This window comes from Centruroides vittatus, unplaced genomic scaffold, assembly GCF_030686945.1.
Source record: "Centruroides vittatus isolate TY-2023 unplaced genomic scaffold, ASM3068694v2 contig_329, whole genome shotgun sequence".
Classification (NCBI taxonomy): Eukaryota; Metazoa; Arthropoda; class Arachnida; order Scorpiones; family Buthidae; genus Centruroides; species Centruroides vittatus.
In genome coordinates, this window is record NW_027122113.1 from 4168575 (window position 1) to 4193404 (window position 24830).

The window sequence follows — 24830 nt, forward strand, 5'->3', positions numbered from 1 at the left end:
ATTTATAACAATTATAATTTTATTTATACTCGTAAATCGTAACTGTTTCTCACGTTAAGCAAAACACTGTCACAGGTTCAAATAATTGGGCTGTAATTTGAAAAAATTGTAGACCTAAAAATTCCTATTATCGACCGTCTGTCCGACCGTCTTTCCTTAATCTCGAGATCGGAGTTAGATAAATGAAAGACGAGACTAGATATGAACACCTCAGAGGCAGGATTAACTATACACGAACGTACAATGTAAAACGGAAGTCACGTTATTTCAATTCAAAAATTTTTCCCTGAAACGTATTAGGTAAATGACTGCACAATTCTATTGTTAAAAAGAAAAGTATGGTGTACGGGGGCAAGCCACTACTAATTTGAGGCGGAGAGCATATATTTTAAGTTCAATAAATTAAAAATATGATTAAAAATTTCAGCCCGGCATTGCGTCGATGTCACAATAAACATTTGCTCGTAGGTCTTCAATTTTTCAAATTGCAGCCCAATAATTTGTATTTCATTTACTTTTAATGACGATGGGTGCTACTTATCGCAGCCATAAATCATCTCGTTGTTAGAAGGGGAATAATTTTTATACGTTTCATAAATATAAATATAAAAAAAGTATTTTTTCTAATTCACGAGTTTTATATATCGTTAGTGAGAAGAAGTAATGTTGAAATTGAATTAATCATTAAGTTTTTTGACGCGATGATCATAACTTCACAATAATGACATGAATTTATGTCATGTGATTCAATAACCAATAAGACTTATAACCGAGATGGGTTGAAAATAATAATAAGCGCAGAGCCCAAACGGTTAGAAGTTGAAAGTTTAATTTGGAACACAGTCAAGGTACGTCATGAAATGTACACGAAGAAGGGACTTTTCGAAAGTTCCCCGGGGGAGAGGGAAAGGATTAAGGCTTACCCTGAAGGGCCACCAGTGGCCAAGCGGCCTTCGTTCCCTGAACACTGGAGTTCGGTCGTAGATTCGTACCTCGCTCGGACCGGCTGGCCACGTGGAGTTTTCAGGGTTTTCTCCACGTCTGTAACGCCTAAATAGGGGTCAGTTTCCCTTAAAAAGACCTTCCGGAAAACATCCTCCCTAGACAGATCGCCAAGTGTTGCATTGCCATTACTAACTAAACAAACTTACCCCGAAGAATTCGGCTTCTACTGTACTATTTTAGATATATTTTTTTTTTTTTTTTGCGTTTTTGTGGGAAATCAAACATATTTTTAGACCTATCTAAAAATTCTCTAATTAGTCTCGGAAGAGGGTGAACCTAATTCTTGCACCCGGTGAAAAATAGTAAGATCGGCTATGATCTAATAATCTTAATCTTCGCTACCGTTACTTTTTGCCCGAGCAACGCCGGGCTCATCTGCTAGTATACATATTTTATACCAAAACGTACAGAACAATATTTTGTATCCTGCTGCTTTGGTCTGAGGAACAAATAAACTGGCAAACTATGGGTATCGTCTCAAATATGGGTAAACAAAGACGTATCGAATCTCATTTAATTTTTTTTTTCAAAAAGTTTATAACACTAACAATAAAAACATATTACACCTAAAGCTACTTTCAATAATAAATGAATAAAACATTTTTTTATACATTTACAATAAACATCTGAATTTTGGCGAATTTTTAAAAAGGGACTTGTGCACAGTGATCTTGAGAGACCTACATTCCTGTAAGAGTTTCCGTTTCCGAAGACAACCGTTACTCCACTTGACCACTGGTGGGCATTCCATTAAGTATTGTACTTTACAGTAACTGAGTGAACCCTACTGCGAACAGCTTGCATTAACTGTAAGTGCAATGTATATTTCAATATTCTATTATTTAGTATAAATACAGAACTCTGTAGGTACTGTATATTGCAAAAGATTATCTAAATTATTTATTTTTTCACTTTTATAATCTGTACTAAACTTTTAGCAGGATTCAGTATGGTACTCTAATTAGTTTTGTATGTCAATTTTTTTTGGGTGACCACCTCACTTATGTGGCCAGAAATTGTATATCCCGAAGGTGCCACAAGTGAAATTTGACTATCTTTTGCTACGATTAAAGTTTTCTCCCCCAAATCCTATTAATGTATCACAAACTTTTCGTTATCTACTTTTTATACATAAAACTATATACAGTGGGCGATCGGTTAACGAACACAATCCGTTTCAAGACTTTGTTCGCTATCCGAATTATTCGTTAACCGATTATCGATTTACCATAGGTTTTTATGGGAATTTGATTAATTCCTTCTGGAGACCCCAAAAAATAAAAAATATATACTTTCTTACTACGTTTATGTATATATGTAATAATAAAAATACATACATACACAGTCTTGCATTCTTATTAGTCATGTTTTTTCCGTTTGTGGGGGTTAAAGAATCTGTCTAATGTCGATTGCTTTTCTCTTCTTCAGGATTTTTCAGACATAATTAATAGCATTGTATTGTACAGGTCCCCAAACCTATTAATCTCAACCTGGTTTGGATGCCATTCTAAGACCGTTGTCCCACTTCTTGGAAATATGTTTAATAGCAGATGTTGGTATTAATCCTCTTTTTCAGAAGAAAGCATATCTCGCCGAAGTTTTTTGTTCTTCATTCAAGAGTTCTTGGCATTCTTCTGTCGTCAGATCCGTTTCAGGTTCCATTATGAACTCTTCAATGTTCTTTATTTCTCAGACGTAATTTTTGTTACTCCTTAAACTACTTGAGTCTTCTTGATAATATAGTATCTTCCTTAGATAAGATTGAACTGCGGCCTACTGTAGACCTGTTCGAGCCATACTGACCAGCAACATCAGACATCTTCTGCCCACTCTCTATCTTTGCTATTATACTCTCACCTTTTGAAAATAAAAACCGACACAAAACTTAAGAGTGCCCGCCCGACAGTCTCGCGAATACTATAAAAGAATTGTTTCTGTCAGAAAAATAAAGGCTGGAATTACAAGAGAGAGTTTCAAAGTTCGGAGAAATACTATCCGATCAGTATATACTGCAGACATGGGCAAATGCGGCTCTTTTTGAGTTACATGCGGCTCTTGCTGAAAGTGTTAATTTTTGTTTTTTATTATTATTTTTACAATTTTATTTTTTATAATTTTGTGAAAATATGTTTATTAAAAAATTCAATATTTGTTTTTATATTATATTTATATTATATAATAAAATCGCATGCCTTACCATACTATCCGCCACGACAGTACAGAACTGCGGCTCCCATGCATTTTGCAAAACCTACATTTTGGCTCCCACTGAACTCTTGCTTGCCCACCCGATGTACTGGGTTGAGCGTCGATGTAGCCTAGAAGTTTGACAATGGCGTTTGGAATGTCGAGCATGATTCCACTGACTTTCCAAACGCCATTGTCAAACTTCTAGGCTTCAGGAAAGCGGCGCTGAACGTCCGACGTACACGTTTTCGCGTTTAAAACTTCGGCCTCAACCTCGCTATTCGCTCAACAGATGCATTGGAAGCTGGTAATATCATCAATAAACTGAACAATTTTTCAAGATTTTGAAACAAACTCTCCAGCAGCATTTTTAAATTAAATATTTTTGACCAATATGACTTTTTGACCTCAAGTCAAGTAGAGCTTGTTTACGCCATTCATTGTGTACAGCTTATAAATCAACCTTGACGTTTCTAAGCTTTTAAAACAATGGTTCTAAAGATCTCACTATTAAATTTTGTGCATTTTCAAGTTCAAGCAAAAGCAGATATGAAAAAATGTCATTACTGAAATGAAATCTGGCATAGATTTCTTTTACAAGTGTACAATAAAAACTTTTACAATAAAAGCATCAGATCACAGGGCAGTTTTATCCTAGATTTATCCTAAATATAAGACTACCCTAAACATTACCCCGAGAGGTTGAAATTACCCTAGAAACGGCAGCACTGTTCCCGACACTAATAAACACGAAATAGGATCTTGGTCCCGATCCACTCTTGAGAAGCTCGCGCCAAAAAAAAAAAATCAACTATATTCGTTACAAACTGACGCAAGATATAATTTTATATCACGTTATACATCCTTTCTGACAATTAAAAGACTGTAAATAATAAGAATATTAAATTTAAACTTACACTGTATTAACAAATAAGAAAACAGATGACAACAATTTTGTTTTCCTGGCAACACTGAAAAATTTGTCACGCTTTACTACATTTTATGTAATTGCTGAAATCGAGTATTTTAACGAATAAATATCCACGTGGTTTGTGGTAATTATTTTGTATATTTCATAATTTAAAAGCGAACATTATTTTAAAATTCTTTATAAATTTTAGATCCTTTTTATGAAATTTGAATATATTTTAAGGTAACGAAAAGTATTTCGTATTTTAAATATAGTTATGGAATTTACATTTGTGATTGTTGGAGGAGGGATTGCTGGAGTAAGTTGTGCAGAACAGGTAAATATTATTTATCATCAGTATGTATATCCCTATTTACTCTGAATAAACAGCCCTGCTGCAAGATGAAAAAATATAGACCACGCTGTTTACTAGAATGCAGTATTTTATACAAGGTATATAAATATATCGTATTTATTCAAAAAGATAGCTTGTTGTCTAACTTTTTCATCTTGCAGCTATGCTGTGATTAGAATAAGTACACTACCTGTTTACATTTCGGTACTCTTCGGTTAACGGTATGCCAGTCATTTTCACTACTATTTTTAGCAAAATCTTTATTTTATTTCGTGATTCACACCAGTGGTGTGCAATCCGTAGAAGCTGCGGAATTGCCGCTTCCCTTGTATTTTCTAAAATATAAATATTGTGCAATTATTTTCATAAACAAGTTCTTATATCTTTGTTTCATGTCAATGTAGATATTTTAAAATGAAAATAAATAACTGTTTATTTTTGTCGTTTCCAGTATTTGTTTATAATTTTTATGGAAACACAGCTTCCCTATCATCAAATGTCATTGCACGCCACTGATTTACATATATTTAAAATTATAAGGAAATATTGAAAAAGTTACAAAGGCATAAACTTACTACAATTATTTTTATGTTTTGTGCATTCAGTTTCGGGGTCTACAAAGTTTATGCGTTCTTTTCTCACAAATGTTCATATCCAGCTTCTTCTAACTCATTTTTGTCCACTTTCCAACAATCGGAAAATATTACACTTTCTAATAATGGTCTTGCATGGTGACTAAAAAACACTTCTGACATTTTTCTCTATGTGTATATCGACTTTCTTCCACCTCGAGGCCTCTGTTTGCACCACCTAATTTTACAAAGGTTTGAGATGATAAAAAAATTGGTACAAACATAATGCATATAATCATTCCTATCAAAATTCATACTGGGATTATTTCCTAGCTTGCCATGTAAGATTTCAATTTCTAGGAAAAAACGAATCGCAATTTCTTTGTCAGTTGACAATTTCCATATTTTAAAATCCATTTTAAATGGAAGAGTTAGAAACAGATAAAAATGAACAATTATGGCACTTTGAAAAAATATTACAGTATCTAACTTTGAGGTATATCACCACATGATGTTGAATGATGCAACTATGAGATGCAGTACTACACTAGATTGAAAAGAAATTAAAAAACGTAATTTTAACTTTTAATGTTATTCTAATTTAGAATTTATAACCAAATAACATAAAATAAGAAGTTATATGTATAATATACAACTAGAAATGGAAATTTAATTTTTTCAATTATACCAACAAGAAGATATGCTAATTGCTTTTGATATCAAATGTGTATTAACAATTATTGTTTAATTTCTATTAACCAAAGAGTACCTACATTTCATACAATGTAGATTTACTGTTAAAACTATAAGAAATTTAATTTTCTCTTATTGTTAAATAAATACCCATATTGGTTAGTCTAACCAAAATATTACTTCTTAAAAATAGTTATGTATGCTGAATCCAAATGAAAGTGTAGCCTTAGTTTCTTCATCTTCATTAGTTAAAGCTGCATCAAATGTTCAGCAAGTAAGTAAAATTTATAAGTAATTTATTTAATTTTAAACAGTTCAATTGATTTTTGTTATAAGATAAATGCATTATTTATAATAATGTTTAAAACTGTGATTGGCAATAGAAAAATCCAAATCAATGAAGTTAATAAATGACAGTCTACATGCTGCACTTGGCAGAGAGCAAATTTTTTCTTTTTTCAACAAAAGACTTATTTTGGACTTTTCAGGAATTTATTGCAAGAGATTTTATCAGGCATTACTTGTTAAAATGCACATTATTTTTCATTAACAATTGATGTAAAGTAGCAGGTATTATATATTTTAGAAGGGAATTCCCTTCTAAAATATATAATACCTGCTACTTTACATCAACATGACATATATAATACATACATTTTATATTATTTCCCTGCTGCTTATGCAATATATTTTTCAATTGATAAATTTAAGTTCTACATAGAAAATTAATTATAAAAATATATAATTAGATGTTCAATGATGATTGATCAACAGCTAATGTAATGGTAACTAAGTCTTTTAGAAGAAATCTCTCTTAATATATGTTATCAGAGATTTCACTTTGAGAGGATCCTTTTCATACATCTGGTTGGGTGAAATGCAAAATAGAATTGGCCAGCAAGAGTATCAGATATATCAGTGAATTTTTGCATATTGGATACAAGAAGGTTAAAGTGTACAAGGAAGAAGTAAACGCAAGGGAAAAACTACATTTTTACATTTTTTAGATTCATGTCTTTGAAGATTATACTTTAACACTTTATTTTTTTTTATAATTATTCATAATTTGCTTAATACATTTTGTACTTTACATCAACATTTGCCAATTTTATTTTTTCTATATTCAAACAGAGAAGTAATGATTTCTAAAAAGAGCAAGAAGATTGTGTCATTTAAGTACTAACAATAATTTGGTGTTTCAATTCTCATTTTAAGTTATAAAAAATTATACTAGTATTACTGTTATGATGTAAGTTCAAATAATTTGCCAGAATTAAGCTATGTAATATAGACAGATGTTTATTTTTAATATTGTTCATAACTATGCTCATCTATTTAGGTTTTTTATGTTAAGTTATAATTATATATGATGATAAATGCATTAATAATTTTATTAATTTATGAAATGTTTAAAATATATATGATAACTTTTTAATTATTCTAAATTCCAGATAACACAAACACTGCAATCATTTGATGTGGAAGAGAAAAAAGGTTCATTCCTTGAAGCTCTTTATCCAAATTTAAAAGTGGTATTTTTACCAGCAACTGGATTAAATGCAGAGAAAAAAGTATTTCTTAGCAAATAATTTAATTAATAATTATATAAATAAATAATTTTATCAGAATTCTTTATATATTTACTTATTTGTTAACATTTTATGATTATTTTTTTAATAATATAATATCCAAAATATACCACATACATCATGCTACAAAGGACTGTCATACTAAAAACAAATCACATAGTTTGAAAATTCTTAAACATCGATACATACACAAACAGTACATAAACAGAACATTTCATTTCTGCCTTGACTTTGGTATGACATGGCACTAGAACTAGTATGTATGCCATATAGAATATATTTCAATAACACTACATAATAATAACAACAACTAAAGGAATTATATATAATTAAATTCATATAATTTTATGATTTGTTTAAATATGAAATGTTTATATTATATAAATTTAATTATTTTAATTCATAAAAATAATTATGGTTAATTTTCTTTGTTTTATAATGAATATTAAACAATTTATAGGAATTATATTTGGAAGAAAATTGCATTATTAAATATGAAAAATTATGCATCTGTACTGGAGCAACACCAAAGGTAAATTCTATTTAATTTCTTGAAACTAAATATTTTGTTTTATTAACTTATTGTATATGTTTCTAGATTATAGCTAAAGATAATCCATACGTTTTAGGAATTAGAGATACTGAAACTGTTCAGGTAAAACTCTTATTATTAATTTTCAACTAAATTTTTAAAACTTGATTATAAATTGTTGCATTTAATTATTATTTTTGTATATATCAAATATTCTAATATTCAATATAAATAGTTTTCTAAAAGTTTTATTAAAGTATTCAACAGTTTTCTAAAAAGTTATTAAAGTTATTATTTATATAAAATGATTTTAACACTTTATTAGATATATCATATTATTAATTAATACATCATAATATTGTTCTATATTTCTATGATTTGTTGATAATTTAATTTAAAAAATATATAACTGTACAACTTTTACTACTAAATCTTATGTATATTTAAAAGAAATATATATTGAAAAGAAAAAGATCTTGAAATCTATAATGGTTGAAGGATTTATTATAATAAGACTTTCAACCCTGCTTGTTAATTATACCAACAACTTTTTTTTTATAAACAAAGCCAAAAACACTTTTTTTTTAAAAAGTGTTTTTGGCTTTGTTGAGCCATCTCTGGTTTTATGTATAAAATAGAATTTGTACAAATGTTCTATTCATACAGTTTAATTTTAAGTATAACAGTTAATAGTCTATAAATATTTTAATTTCTTCCAAGTCTTATATGTTCTTTTAATTGAAAAAAGAATGTTTTAAAATTTGTCTATTTGAATGTTCTCATACCAATTATATGCTGTACATAAAACTGGCTCAAAGAAAGCCAATAATATTTAAATTATATTACAAATATGTAAACTGTGATAAAACTTCAATAAAATTTGCAGTTATCTTTTATACTTACCCAACTTTTCATTTAATGTGAATGTTAAAATAACAATAAACTAGTATTTATCCGTAATACACAATGAAGTGCACTCAATTGACCACCAGGCTTTACATCCATTTTTACTTTGCTGTTTTGGTACCTAAACAGCAGAATAAAAATGGATGTAAAGCCTGGTGTCTGTTGATAGCACTTCATTGTGTAATAAAGATAAATATAGACAAAAGACATGGTTTCATATTGGAAGAAAATAAACTAGTATTAAAAGACTTCAAAACTATTAATTTATGTTATATTCTTTATTTTTCAAATATATACCATCTATACCATTGTAATTGAAATTATAATTAATTATAATTTTTAAAAAATTATTAATTTTTAAAAAAATTTAATTTAAAATTTAAATGTTTAGATATTTCAAAAGAAATTACAAAATGCAAGAAGAATAATTGTTGTTGGAAATGGTGGAATTGCAACAGAACTTGTGTATTTGTTACATATTTAATTTTAATTGAGCCAAAATAAAAAGATGACAAGTTTATCATTAAAAAAACAAAATTATTTTAGATATGAAATTGAAAATTGCCAAATTATTTGGTCAATAAAGGATAAATCTGTAGGCAGCACATTTTTTGATCCTGGAGTGGCAGAATTTTTTCTCCCTCATCTTTCTGAAGAAAAATGTCCTAAAAGAGATAACTTCATAAAACACACAAAATATATATCAGGTAAAACATATATAAACTTATATTTTGTTGATATTGATAATTGTGTTAAATTGTATATTAATATGATTTTTCAGATAGTGATCAATCTACAAATTTTTCAAATTCACCTGGTTCAGCATTAGGCCCAGATTGGTCATCAAATATTTTAATGAAAGGAGATTCTCCTGTAAGTAAAAACATTGACTAAATAGAATTAAAATAAAAAACTGATTTGTTTACCCTGTTTAGAAAATGCATGATGTTCATATAGAATATAGCTGTGAAGTTGAAGACATTTATGAAAGAAATGAATTTTTAAGTAAAAATATTCAAGAAACAGAACTAAAATTAAATTTATCAAATGATAAAAGTAAATATTTTACTTAAAATATATTCTAAATTTGCTTATTCTTAACATTTATTACTTTAATTATAAATTATTTTAGGAGATTGGCCAATATTTGTTAAACTTACCAATGGAAAAGTTTATGGATGTGATTTCATTGTCAGTGCGACTGGTGTGATACCCAATACAAAACCATTTACATCTTTAAGCAAGGTAAATTCTACATTTTTAATATTGTGAAATTTATTAAAGTATTCTATTCAGTATAGTGAAGTTTCAAGCACTTTTTTTTCCATTTATATTTCAAATTACATTAGAATATTTTAAATTCAGTACATTAGATTGGACTTAATTTAATAGTCTTTCAAATTTATTAGTTGAAACATTCCTGTGAGATGGAGAGAAGCAGTTAAAGAAAATCATGGATGCACAGCGGGATTGTACAGTACATTTCATAGCAGTTTTCAATGAAACAGCTATGGAAAGGTTTGTTTATTGCAAACCTTTCCTTTAATATTTAGTTTTAGGCCTACAGAGTAGAGTCAAAATGATAATAATAGATATAAACAAGTAACGAGACTATATCTCGGAGAGTGCAAGCAATGCATGCGCAAATCTCGCACTTGCGCCTGTTTGTAGTAACAGTCTTAGCATTTTGTATTTTATTTTGAACTGGTTCTCGGTCTCCTGACTACCTATAAGTCTGTTTTATTTTATGTGCACATGATTCAGGCACCAAATACTCTGTGCCAAATTGCAACTCCTGACATGTACTCCTTCATATATCTAAGGCGTCCAGTCCAAGCAGTGCAATTTTAGAGACAAGACAGTCTCATTGATGATTTATTTTTACAGTTTAAGTTTTGAATCTGTTTATTATCAATTAATTAAAAGTGGAGAATAATTGAGGGAGGCCAGTATATTTTTAGAAACAATGGCATAAATTCACACAGTTCAGTTTTCAGATCATAAAATTGTAATTTAATAAATAATAATACACTTTTGAATGCAGATTAATTTGAGTAAATTTTGAGAATAATATTAAAATAGGCAAAAGTTTATTTTTCGAATTTATAATCCTGTGGGATGCATTTTGAAATTTTGCTGAAGCAACAAATGTTAATATCAAAACTTTTCTGTACTACACTCTTTAACTGCAGGTTTGATTTTGTTAGTCAAACAAACAGTTTTATTCACAAAAATGATTTGATTGGCTGCAAGTGAGACTCCAAACAAACTCAGCAGCTAATTTTAATAGTGATGATCATGAAAAATGCAAAAGTTAACTGAAAAAAGTCTCATGTTACAAACCTGAACATGTTTAATTTTGAAGCAAAGACAGTTCAGAAAATATTACGTATTTTCAGCAGCAATCGAGAAAATTAGAGATCTTTACTATAAAGTGAAGTATGAGTATCTTTATTTAAAATTAAAAGTATAATTTGATATAATTGCAATTTGCTCTTTAAGATAAACATCTAAGACAAGTTTTTGGTTTCTGTTTCATTTAGTTTAATGTTATTTAATATTTAATAATTATTCAAATAACATTTAACAAACTGTATTTGAATTTTTAAAGTAAATTTCAGTCCCCTTTACAGAATCACTATAAAAAAAATCACAACTCTGTACTTTTGATCCTAAACTTGTGACTTTAGACAGGTCACACCTGTTTTTTTCTTTTATTAAATCTATATTTTTACAGATAAATTTGGCCAATGATGGTGGTATTTTAGTTGATGATCAAATGAGAACTAATATACCAGATTTATATGCAGCTGGAGATGTTTGCACAGCTGGTTGGAATCATGCTTCTCATTGGTTTCAAGTAAGGTTTATATACACACTTTCTATATTGATAAAATAATCATTTACTTCTATAAGATTAGCCTAAAAAATTATTCAAATGTTACAGTTAATTATTTTAAGTGAAAGCAATTATTAAATAACTAGCAGGTAGGCCCGGCATTGCTTGGGCAAAAGTAATGATTGCGAAGATTAAGATTATTACGTTTTAGTCACAAAATAAAAAGAGTAATTTCATCAACGAACTAAGTACAGTCAAACCTGTTTTTATGCGGGGGATAGGGACCGCATTAAAAAAAACGCATAAAAAAAAATCTCACGAAACTTCACGAATGGCTGTAAATAATAGTTTTCGCAACACAATTAAAAAATATTTTTTTTATGCGGTCAACAGGGACCGCATAAAAGAAGTCTCACATAGAAAATAACTCAAAACCGTACGAAATAGAATTTATTGACAACAGATGTCAGCACTTGACTGCATCGTCTGGTCTATCGTCTGTTTTACATATTTTTGTCCAGTTGGTGTTTTGTTGACTTAAAAAGTAAATTATTTCATTTTTCGCATATTCATGCAATAATATTACTATAATAAGTGCATTTATGCTATAATAAGTTTATTTAGCTATAATAAGTGAACGTAAGACATGACGAATCGCACGAGACTAGTCGCCAACTATACCGCACAAATTAAAAATTCGCATTAAAAAAATCGCACAAATAAAAATCGCACATAAAAAGAGCGCATAAAAACAGGTTTGACTGTATTTCTAAAGAAAGGTCAAATTTGAAAATCGAATGTTCTAATATTGTTCGATTTTCACGGTGTGTTCTGATTATATTATTTGGTTTTCATCAAATGTTCTAAAGAAGAAAGGTTGAGAAAAACCGAACTAATCTGTTTAAATTTGAAAATCGAATGTGTTCTAACATATTACTCTTTTTCTTTTTTCTTTTTTTCCAGAGCCTGTAAATCTTGCACGTCGCTTTCTCTTGTTCTCCATCTAATACTTCCATTGTTGACACTTCCATTGTTGACACTTCCATTGTTACTTAACACTGTCATTGTTACTTAACACTTTGGTACTTAAATTTAGTACCCTAACTGTGTACCAACTTTCAACTTTCAACTCCTAATCGTTTGGGCTCTGCACTGATTATTATTATTATTATTATCAACTCGTCTCGATTATATATATAGATGGGAAAGTAGTAATTATGAGTTGTGTAATTAGGTTATTTAGATTTTTGGATAATAAAGTTTCTTTCTGATTTAAGAACCAATTGTTTTTATATGTCAGTGGCGTAGTGTAGTGGGGGCGGCAGGGGCGGCCCGCCCCGGGCGGCACTTTTAGGGGGCGGCAAAATTTCACAATAAATAATAATATCTTGTAAAAATTTGAACCTGTAGAATACACAATAATGATGATTGTTCTTGCTGAAAAGTTCTTTAGAATTACTGTATATTTTAGTCTTTTAAATTGAGATACCTAAATAAAGGGGCGGCGAAATTTTCTTCCGCCCCGGGCAGCTGACAGCCACGCTACGCCACTGTTATATGTAAATAATATTTTTACTACTTACAATTTAAACTACTTGTGAAAATCACTCACCATAGTCTTAAACTGTACACAAAAATCTGAAGAAATTTATTAGCTAGTTAGATGGCAAAGATGGTTAAAGCATCAAGAATTTTTTCTGAACAATCTGTCCTGGATATGTCGGACCCTGTCGCCCCATTGTGGACCTGGCCAAACTCATAATGGGTATGACTAAAAAAGCCCTCTTAGTGCCCTCAGAACAGAGAGAAAGAGAGAAAGAGAGAAAATCCATATGACAAATAAAAAATATCTCACAAGATTGAACATTATCAATTTTTTATTTCGAATGCATATACGTTATATACAAATGTAATTAAATTTTCCTATACATTTATTAAGTTTGGAGCTTTTATTTAAGATTTATTTTCTAACAGTAGATATGTTATTGTTTCAGTAAACAGTTCATTCTGGCATAAAGTTAAACAATAATTTAATTACAATACAATTAGTTAATTTTATATCGATACATTAAGCAAAATAATAAAATTGAAATTGATATACCATATATAATATAAAATTTTAAATTATCAAAGATGTATTGTAGAAAAAAGCTACAGTTCAATATCTTTTTTCTTTGCAATTCACAATTTTAAAATTAAGATACTTTGAAAAAGTTTAATCAGAGTTTTAAAAATTTTTTAGATGAGACTGTGGACTCAGGCCAGACAAATGGGTGCTTATGCAGCTCGTTGTTTATCCTCTCATTACCACAATGAAGAAACAATGTTAGATTTTTGTTTTGAGCTGTTTGAACATGTCACTAAATTCTTTGGTTATAAGGTATGTTAGTTTTTTTCTCTTAGAATAATTGTAAATCAATCAAATTAATATTAATTTATATGAAAATTGTAGGTAGTACTATTAGGTCTTTACAATGGTCAGAAGTTGGGTAACGATTATGAACTTCTTGTAAGAGTGACAAAAGGAAAAGAATTTGTTAAAGTCATACTAAGAAATGGGAAAATGGAAGGTGCCATATTAGTTGGGGAAACAGATCTGGAAGAAACATTTGAAAATCTCATATTAAATCAAATAGATCTTTCTCAGTATGGTGAGGATTTGCTTAATCCCACTATAGACATAGAAGACTACTTCGATTGATTATGGTCAAATCGTTGTATTTAATGTAAAAAAATGTTATATAAAATAATTTATTTCAAAGTATATATTATGTTAAAATAATTTTTAATGAAGATATCTACCATTTTGTTGAACAAAGATTGTTAACTATATTTGTTTTGTTTGTTTGTAAATAAAGATGCTTTCTTGAGTATCAAGTAAATTGTCATTACTAAAAAATTTATTACTCTGTTATAACAAAAAACACATAATTCCTATGTTTGTAAATCTGTATTTTAAATGTAAATGTACATGTTTAAGTCCCTATTTTATAATGAAGTTTGGATGATGATTGGATGGCCCGAGTAGTTAAAGTATCAGTCTATCGCTCTTGGGACCCAAGATCAAATTTAGTTGGGTTGAAAAACTCAGGGATTTTTTTTGGGGTGTCTATTCCAGATATTCCTTCTCTCACCATCCAGCTGCCCCATTGTAAACCTGGCCAAACCCACAAGGGATTTGGAAAAATGCCCTCTTGATGCCCAGAAAGTGGAGAGTTTACCATTCTTGTTCAAACATTTTTTACACTCAATGAGTTTTAGAAATAGATATTTATTAAATAATGCTTTAGGATACCGTTAATAGAAAATACTTAAATTAAGATCTGTTACATACATTTTTATTCTAGTTTTTATGTGGGTTCTGTATGAAATTGATTATACAGTAGAGTGTCGTTTATCCGAAAGCCGGTTAACCAAAAGCTTTCCAGTTGGACTGTCGTGCTGAATCGAACGTTTTTGATACTAGATTAATTTCTAAAGTTTTTATAATTTTTTTGTTTTTATATTTTTCAATATATTTATTGTTTGTACAAAATAAAAAAATAATTTTTAACGATATTCCTCGATTATTATTATAAAAATTTTCATTAGGCTTAAAATCGATGAAAACTCAACACGAAGCGACACGCAACGGAGAAAAATTTCAACATTGGATAGGTTAATATGTTTTTTCATACATAATTGGTTATCTGAACCACCCCAGTCCCCAATTGATTCGGAGAAATGACGCTCTACTGTATTTAGAAAGTCAGTAATTTCGTTCAAAGTATTCCCACCATTTCTTGTACTTTGCATATGATTTGTATAACAATTATAATATCAAGTGAGACACACTCAAGGTTTCTCTAAAGTATCTCTGGCCATTTTGCAACTCATCATTATAACGGTTGCATTTGTACCAAGGTGATCTGTAGTTCCCAAAATCTGAGATACATCCAACAGAATTCTGGTTTTTACATACATTGTGATTGCATGTACCATCTTTTACTATAGTGACACTGCATTTGAGACATTCTTTAGTGTTACTGGAGCCTCTGTCTGCCTAATTGTAAGTGCCTCTGTCATCATCATATTTCTTCTGCCACTTCTGAAACAGGTCACAACTGGTTCATGCCACACTTTAGAACAAGAAAATGTATATCCACAAGTGCAACCAGTTGCCAATCAATGTACTGCACTTTAATGGCTTTAGTGCATTTGAGTCTCAGACAACATTTTATTAAATGGTTGCATTCAGGAAGCAATCTGTGATAAGATATTGATATCTCTCAAAAGTTTGAGAACAAGAGCATCCTCTATTGTTGAATTGCATCAATAAGCAGCGTATTGAATTGCTTCTACCATCCCTTTGACTAGTATTTGGTTCTCAAGTATTCTTACCACAGTCCAAACAGAATATATGGTCACATTTGGATCATTCCATTTCTGAATCAGAATTGCCATAACACATCAAATTAAGTAGAAAGCAAAGAACAAGAATCAAACTTCTGTTTTTGAACAGGAGGATTGTGTTTGTTTGAAAATCTTTGCTTCATCATATAGTTTTACTTTACCTCCATCAAAATAGATATTGAAGAGTATCTTTGTCCCATCAAAGATAATGATTGAGAAGTGTTTGAGTGATTATGGGTGAAATATGAACTAGTGTGTTCACTTCCACAATACACTCCATCTCCAACATTGCACCTATTTGTTCAACATTCAATACTCTACACTTGAAATTTGTTTAACACAAATCTAGAAATCTAACCAAAGAGAAATTGCCACGGACTCTTGCGTCAACACTCTGTCATTTTGTTCAAAATCTTCTCAGAATCCATAGTTTATTTGGAAAACAACAGAAAAGATCCTGATCTTTCTCAAAAAATGCCAAATTTAAACTTTTTTGCTGAGTTGTTATTTGACAAGGTTTCTTTATTTATTAATGCAATGAAAATATCAAAATTATTACAAAACTGTTAATGTCAAACAAATGAAAACTACATAATAAATGCATCATCACCATTAATGTTTTTTCACATGGAGGATTATAAAATTTATATTCTTTAAAAAATCATTTCCATTCAATTTCTCTTTAAAATTGCAGTAAAACTGAAAATGATAAAAATTTCTATTACTGTTCCTTTTTCCCAAAAAGATTATTATTAAATTCAGAAGTGAAGTTTTAGTTCTTAGAATTCTTCTCTGCATAAATGACAATTACAATCATATTTATTGTTTTTTACATATGTACAATGATTTATTCTGGAATTAGTCTATAGATATCAAATTTCTAAATAGTATATGATAATTATTATAGATGCATAACTTATATGGTTCAGTAACTGAAAATTGATTGCCTAAATATAAAAAGCTTGCATTGGATTAATCTAAGGTTATCAAAATTAATTTTTTTGTGTATTTATTATTGTAGACATTTATTGAAATAAAGTTAAACTAGCCACCAGTTAACTTTATTGATGATGTGACTTAACTAAGTGATGAATATACTTTTAAAAGGTAAGGTTAGCATTTCTCCAACCATTGATAAAGGTGCATTGGATACATATATGTTACACTTTATTTACATCATTCCTCTAGAAAACTTCTTATCAGAATGTTATATATAGTATTAATTCATAAATTAAATTCTGATGGTTTAATGTTTTATGTATAATTTTGTTGAAGTTATAATAAATTACTATGGCTAACTTTGGAATTAAACTTTGTCTCCTGATTAAGTCTTTGTTTTACACAGAAAACCTTGAATTTGTCTTATCAGCCTTAATAGCAATACTAGCAGTTTTTTCTGCATTCATATTATTATTAAATTAAAAAAGCACTTTTAATGACATAGGTTTATTACTGGTTGTGCAATTAACTTACTACCTGAAACCAATATATTGTTGACTAGTTTGTATTTATGCAAATTGATAAAAATAGCACTAAGCTTAATTTATATACTTTCTCTAAATACACATCAAAAATTAGTGCTTGAAGACTATTAGCATTTTTAATAAAAGGTTATAATCTATGGAAGTTATAACTGCTTTTGATGTCTCTTCTTTTTCCATATTTATATCTTACTGTATAAATGACAATGAAGAGAGAAATTTTCAAAGATACTTTCAAGAGAGTCTCATTTGTTGTGAAGTTAAATTTAAATATCTAGTAATTTTTTTTAACAATGAAGTATTTTAAAGAGAAATTCAATCATCTATAACAATATTCAATAACAACAACATATAAAAATAAATTTTATTTACTTAAAATTATGATGTTAAAAATAAATTAACATGTTTCAATATGTAAATAATGAAATATTTTTATAAAATTAAGCATTTCTTATAGCTTCAGTTAATTCATCAATAGGTAATATTTTTTCTTTTCCTAAGAAGTATAGCAATTGAAATTTGGCATTTTCAATAAAATTATTTTGAAGAAATGATGGAAATCCTTGGCTTGAATTAAATGTATAAAGTGGTACTCTTAATATTCCATAAGTCTGAAAAAAAAAGTTTAATTGCTATAGTTAACATCAAATTTTTTTTTAAACAGATTAAAAAATTCAAAACAGTCATTTGTTACTTCATCTCCATAGTCTTCTGCTAACAAAGCTCGCTTCTCCGTTTCATAATATTCATCAGGCAGCATGCGCAACCAAAAGAAATGAAAACAGTATTTTGCTTGATGATTTACAATAGTTAATATATAATTTTCTTTGCAAAACTGATATTTATCCGTGTCAAAATTAATCTCTTCTTTCAATTCTCGACTTAAGCCGTCGACAATATTCTCTCCCTCGGGAATTCCTCCTCCAGGAAATCCTAACGTTCCATCAAATCTCATTACCATCTGACAAAACAGAAAAAAATATATTTAAAGTATTGATACAATTTTATTTCTGTTGTAGACCAATTTATCTATTAGAAAAATAATTTCAATAGATTAAATTAACTTAAAATTAAATTTTTACACCAAGCAATATCTCCCAAATTATAAAATGATGGCCTAACTTAAACTAATTTCTCAGTCCATTACAAGGTGTAGTAATATTTTAAAAGAAATCGTAAGGACTTTTGCAATGTTTTAGGATTAAAATTTTACATCTGGCAATTTTTCAAATACAAAAATAAATTCAGAGTGGCACAAAGTTGCTATGCACACTAATTAGAAATTTTAAATGCTCTCTTTATTCTAATTTTAATCTTTCTCCCATGTTCTAGACATTTTCTATGTTGATAGTCATTAAATAAAGCAGTTCTATATAAGTTCTTTTAGATCAAAACAGGATTGAGAAAGGAGTTTGTCTGAGAGATATTCTCTAAGATCTAGAAAATGGTAGGCATAAAGATTCTGTGATCACTGTATAAACAAATGTAAAAGATATTTTCACTAACAGTTGCTATAAAGAGACACTGATAGAGATTTCACAATTTTCCACGAAAGTTGCCTAAGGCTTCTCATTGGTGATATTGAAGAAGTTGATATGAATATGATCTAAATACTATTTTCTGAAATTTAAGACAACTGTAAGAAAACTTTAGTAAAACAAATTTATAAGAATAAACAAATTTAATAGTTACTAACTAGAACATTTGCTTTCGCTGAATATTTGGATAAGACTTTTTTATCGGAAAGAGAATAAATGGCACAATGAGCTGCTTGCGTGTATTCTTCATAACGGTTAACATCAAATATTACTTCTGCATCTTTCTCTAAGAAATCCCGCGTAACTTCATATAACACACCATCCATCTTAAAACACGTTACCTTCGAAAGTGAAACAGCTGATCGATCTGAGAGCCCCCTACAAAGTTTTTATATTATAATAAATTTATGACAAATATTGTTTATTGAATTTTAAACGATTCGATGATTATTTTTACTTAAATTTTAATATATATGTTTATTAAAATATAAATATATTTAATTGCGAAACATTATATGAAAATAAAGTTTAAATAATAAGTGTAAAATTAAAATATTCAGGAATAATAAACACAGGGTACGTTCGTAAAGTCGAACGAGTTAAACGAGAATGACGTCATCGTTATTCTTATTTTGTACTTCGAACGATTCGTTTATAACTAAATGCTGTTTCTAAAATCGAAGATACGAATGTTGCTAGTGCAGCCTTATCCGAAATATTTTTCTTAGATTGCTTCGGGTGGACAGTCATTTCAATCATTTCACCTTTTAATTCACAATTTAAACACTCGAGTAAATTTAGAAACATCGATATCGTCGGACACCATTTTCTAAACGAAGTAACTAACTCTTTCCATTGTGAGCTTCGTTTGAAACGTCATCACCGCAGAGCATGCGCACTGAGTGAGACTACTTTTCGAACGATTCGTTAGTAACGCGTTTAACTCGTGTGACTTTACGAACGTACCCATAGAAATAACGTATTACAGTGGGTGATCAGTTAACGAACACAATCCGTTCCAAGACTTTCTTCGCTATCCGAACTATTCGTTAGCCGATTATCGATTTATCATAGGTTTTTATGGGAATTTGATTAATTCGTTCTGGAGACCCCCAAAAATAGAAAAATATATACTTTATTACTATATTAATTTATATGTAATAATAAAAATACATATATACACATCTTGCATTTTTATTAGTCATGTTTTTTCCGTTTGTGGTTGTTAAAGAATCTGTCTAATGTCGATTGCTTTTCTCTCTTCAGGACTTTTCAGAAGCAATTAATAGCATTGTAATAGTAGACATCCCCAAGCCTATTAACCTCAATATCTCAAACCTGGTTAGGATACCATTCTAAGACCGTTGTTCTGACATTCTCCCACTTCTTCAAAAGTTGTTTAAAACAATAGCAGATATCGGCAATAATCCTCTTTTTCAGAAGAAAACATATCTCGCCGAGTTTCTTGGCATTCTTCTGTCGTCAGATCAGTTTTAGGTTCCATTATGAGCCCTTCAATGTTCTTTATTTCTTAGAAGTGATTTTTGTTACTCCTTCGGGAAAAAATTTTGCATTAAAATTCAGCCGTAGGAGAAATTTGCGGCTGCTGTTCCCTTAATGTGCGTATTACGTATGTTTTCTAACTAATTTCGGGATTTAAAAAAGGAACTGCAACAATTTTATTTTAATTACAGGTGTGAGATATGGAATTGACGATTAGAAGATTTTAACACATAAGGCACAATAAGACAAAGTGCATATCTGTCGAATATTTGTGGAGAATGTTTTGTGAGTCATTTTATAGCCAAAATTGGTTAAGATTTGCCTAATAGTCCTTTCTACAAAGTTTTGAACACCTCTTTACCTACAATAATACTACAGTATATATATATATTAAATTCTTTCCGCCTGTTCGGTACTGAGAGGACATTTTTAGGAATGGCCCGACATATTCTGATGGACCACCCCCGATGAAGTCCTGAAGTTTTGTGACCTTTCCAAACTCGATTCCGGGTCCTCCAGAGGTGTAAGCTACCAATTGACCATCAGGCTATTACCCTGTTTATTAACGATTAAAAAATTTTGCACTTTGTAAAATATTTGTTTATAATTGACAAGACTATGTCTTGTTTATAAAATCGTACTGCCTGCTGTGTTACAGGTTAGAGGTATGAAGGATTACATGTCAGTAGTTGCAATTTCGCACAGAGTATTAGGTGCCCAAATCATGCGCGCATAAAAAAAAACGGTGTAAGTACAGTAGTCAGGGGACAGAGAACCGAGTCTAAATAAAATACAAAATGACGACGCTCTACAAACAGGCAGTAGTACGAGATTTGCGCATGCGTTGCTGGTTGGTACGTTGGAAGTACGAATGTTGTGAAATTGAATTTTGACAAACACGTGCGTTGGGAAGTTCGAAAAGCGAATGTTGCTAAATCGAATTTTCACAAACGAATCTTTGAAAAATCCCATTTACCTGTCCGTTTTATTCCCCACATATTTCTGGTCGCCACGTGCTAACCTCGACCGATTGACCGGAGATATCTCGTTTCATCGTCGGAACTTTTTGAAACTAGATGGCGCGTCGTTATAATTTTATATTAAAACTAACTTCCGAAATATAATTTCTTTTTCTTTTACATTTATTAATATATATATATTATATATTGTTTGTGCAAAATAATAAAATACTTCGTAATTTCGGACGATACGATAGCCACGATTATTTTTTTTCAAAAACGGGAAACTTTCGTTATTCATCGAAAAATTCAACCCAGCCGACACGCAACGAACAGAAATTTCGACATTGGATAGGTTAATTTCACTGAAAATGGTCCGTGGACGACCTCGTGGTCGTGGCCGAGGCCGGCGAAGTTTCAAAGATCGCCCTCAAAACCAGCGATACCAAAGAAGATTGGAGAATGAGAACGAGAGCCGCCGTGAGCGTCAAAGTGATCCCGCTTAGCAGTGAGTCTCCGAGACATAGTCTTGCCCCAAATACGGCTTTGCCGTTTTACTTGTTTTTATTTGTTATAGTGGATGATTTTGAATATTTTTCGAAATGTCATTTGGAATTTTTGAAATAAAGCTTTCAGAAATTATAATTTATTTTTTAATAAATGTGAAATCTTTCTACGGTAACAAAAATTGTTAACAATGGACAAAATATTGTTTTATGTAACAATGGATTCGCGATTGTTGCAAATAAAACTACTGTATTGTTAATTCAAGAGATTCTCAACGAAGTAAAAAGTAAGACGTTTTAAAAATATTTTAACAATTTGTTCCATATTTATCCAGTATTTCTACAGATATTTCTTTTTAATTCTTAATATAATGATGAAATCGAACATACTCCAATGTAAATTACAATTTATATTCGATAGAATGTCAAAGAAATGCAGTAAAAATAGCTTCTGCGAAACAAGTTGGATTTGTTTGATCCAAAAATCTGTAAATTTTTAACTTCAACTGATATATATTTTTATTTGGCTCTTACCGCCCTTAGGGTTCTAAGAAGACCTTTCTAACTACGCCTATCAAGAATTCGACTGGTGGTGAGAGACAGGGGCCCGACATATTCGAGACAGACCAACTCTTTTCAAAATTTCTTGGAGTGTTCGCCCAATTTCGATTCCGAGTTCGTCAAAGCTGCAGGCAGCTCACGACAGACTTTAACTACCTATCAGTGAGACATTTCTTGTAATATTTCATAAAATAATTACTTTAAAAGTTGAATTTTTTAAGATCGATAGAATAAACCAGACTAATCTTAAAAGTTGATTTAAACTTTCGTACTATTGGATTAGATTAATGGAATGCAACAGATGGACATCTCCGAAGAGGGTTTTCTGTGAGAAACTGGCCTCTATTTGTGTGTCAGACACACGAAGAAACTCCAAAAAATTCCATTTGTTTAGTCTGTTGGGTAGGAGTGAACCCACGTCCAACTACCAGTGTTCAACAGTCAGCAGTCATTGGTTTTATCCGCTCGGCCACTAGTAAGCAACTTTGTATTAACTAAGAGTATTGGAGTATTCGAGTTTTAATTTTCTCGATAAGATTTCACTTATTATTAGAAAATTTAAATTTTAATTCTAATCTGATAAAAGTTTCTATCAACGAATGCAGTAATTTTAAATTTTTATGTCAAATTTCTAATTTTTAATTTGATCTCTGGAGTGTTGAATCGACATTAATTTGAATGGGCTGTAAATACTGTTCTTAAATTTTGTAATACGAGATGACATACCGACACATCAGGGCTGTGGAATCGGAGTCGGAGTCGTGCAAAAATTCCCCCGACTCCGACTCCTTTTTATTTTTCCAACTTGTTATGTATATAAATAACGAAAAAGTATTTGAATCGTGTCACATTTGACCCTCTGAGCTTTTTGCAAATCTATACGTTTGGAAATCTCTCGAACCACAAAAATGTCAAAAAACGGAAAAATTCGCGCGCGCATGCGCGTTTTCGGCGTCTAATTTGTTTAATTTCTTTATTTTATTCTGAAATATTAAACAATACCTAAGAATGAGTAAAGTTTAAGAAAGAAAATTTGGCACAGTAGCGTGTGTATGAAAGGCGTTAATGCTATTAAATTTTGGTTCTTAATTAAAGCTAGAACAGAGTAAAGACATAGAAAGGGTCATGTGTCATATCTCTAGTGTGGTCGGACTTAATGAATATTTTACTGGTCCCAAATAATATTATATATCTCATTGTCATTGTATTAAAATTTATGCTTGATTGTTATAGTTCTGTAGTATATGGGTTACATTAAATATTGTAAATACAATGCACTGTATATATTAGATAACGCTTTGTATTGGTTAACTATTGGTGTTATAATTATGTTTGTGCCATGTGTTTGTAAGTTGATGAGGGGTCCTGTACCCAAAATGCATACTTACCTAAATTTGAATATGATTATTAAAAACTAACTTTTTTTATTAAAGATCCAGTCCTTCTTTCTGTCGGCCTTGGTGTGATAAGCCCTCCAATTGTTAAGTCCTATTTATTTAGGTTATCTAACTCTATCCAATTTATAGTTGTGGGCTAAAAGCGTTGTTTATTATTAATATTTTACTCGTTCCTAGCATTCACAATCTTATAGTATAATCGAGATGGGTTAATAATAATACTGTATAAGATCAGAGTTCAAACGGTTAAGAGTTAAAAGTTAAAATTTGATATACAGTTAAGATACGTTATATAGTTTCCTATATAAAACATGAAAAAAGGTTGAATTTCAAATAAGGCAATGCTTTGAAATTCATTAAAAGTATTTCGTAACTACAGAATATACCTTAACAGTCTCTTCATTTAAACAGAATATTTTATTATGATATTAATATTACTGGAGTGTCATCCTGGAAAAAAAAAAAAAAACCAATTGCCTGGACCCCCAGCAACAAGGAACGTTAAACTAATCTCTTCCAAAAAATATTTCTATCAAAAAATTACTCTGAAAAAATATCTGAAGTTCAACACTATACTTGGCCCCCTAATTCAAATTTGCCCATCGGACGTAAGAGAAAGTGTGGGTACTCAGGTAAGAGTGTTATTTTCAGGTTACGGTGTTACTATCAGGACGTGGTGGGATGGCGAATGGTCTCGCTGTTTCTATAAAATGCCACAAGAGTCCTACGACGGTAACACAACGTGGCGAGATCATGCCGCCACTAAAATAAGCATGAAAGTATGATTTGTTACTATTGGGTGTTTTGCGATAGTTTAGTTCTTGTTGTTTTTCAATAGTTTAAATTTTATTATGTTATTTATTTAGTTAGATGAATTTAATTTATAATTAAATTTATCTATGTAT

The 24830-nt window shown here is 30.1% G+C and overlaps 2 protein-coding genes across 2 annotated transcripts; one reads left to right on the forward strand and one right to left on the reverse strand.

Annotated features, from left to right (window-relative positions):
- The first annotated feature begins 4200 nt into the window (after nucleotides 1-4200).
- On the forward strand, nucleotides 4201-14456 carry Pyroxd1 (pyridine nucleotide-disulfide oxidoreductase domain 1). Its single transcript, XM_067268636.1, has 13 exons — nucleotides 4201-4439; nucleotides 5916-5996; nucleotides 7174-7293; nucleotides 7772-7843; nucleotides 7910-7966; nucleotides 9141-9214; nucleotides 9296-9456; nucleotides 9531-9622; nucleotides 9685-9805; nucleotides 9882-9994; nucleotides 11487-11609; nucleotides 13831-13968; nucleotides 14041-14456. Exons 1-13 carry the CDS (start codon nucleotides 4380-4382, stop codon nucleotides 14287-14289), a joined length of 1461 nt encoding a protein of 486 aa, XP_067124737.1. The 5' UTR covers nucleotides 4201-4379; the 3' UTR covers nucleotides 14290-14456.
- A 3419-nt stretch (nucleotides 14457-17875) lies between these two features.
- On the reverse strand, nucleotides 17876-19375 carry LOC136973856 (U8 snoRNA-decapping enzyme-like). The gene is made up of 3 exons (XM_067268637.1): nucleotides 19158-19375; nucleotides 18156-18422; nucleotides 17876-18072 (listed from the first exon to the last, which is right to left on the reverse strand). Exons 1-3 carry the CDS (start codon nucleotides 19323-19325, stop codon nucleotides 17902-17904), a joined length of 606 nt encoding a protein of 201 aa, XP_067124738.1. The 5' UTR covers nucleotides 19326-19375; the 3' UTR covers nucleotides 17876-17901.
- Between the last annotated feature and the right edge of the window lie 5455 nt (nucleotides 19376-24830).

What these genes read in the sequence shown, in the direction of transcription:
- Pyroxd1 (XM_067268636.1), top strand. Translation starts at nt 4,380, where the DNA reads ATGGAATTTACATTTGTGATTGTTGGAGGAGGGATTGCTGGAGTAAGT. An exon ending in GGAATTGCAACAGAACTTGT is followed by an intron (nt 9,215 to 9,295) that starts GTATTTGTTACA and finishes AAATTATTTTAG; the next exon opens with ATATGAAATTGAAAATTGCC. An exon ending in TAATGAAAGGAGATTCTCCT is followed by an intron (nt 9,623 to 9,684) that starts GTAAGTAAAAAC and finishes TACCCTGTTTAG; the next exon opens with AAAATGCATGATGTTCATAT.
- LOC136973856 (XM_067268637.1), bottom strand. Translation starts at nt 19,325, where the DNA reads ATGGATGGTGTGTTATATGAAGTTACGCGGGATTTCTTAGAGAAAGAT. An exon ending in CAGCGAAAGCAAATGTTCTA is followed by an intron (nt 18,423 to 19,157) that starts GTTAGTAACTAT and finishes CTGTTTTGTCAG; the next exon opens with ATGGTAATGAGATTTGATGG. An exon ending in CAGAAGACTATGGAGATGAA is followed by an intron (nt 18,073 to 18,155) that starts GTAACAAATGAC and finishes TTTTTTTTTCAG; the next exon opens with ACTTATGGAATATTAAGAGT.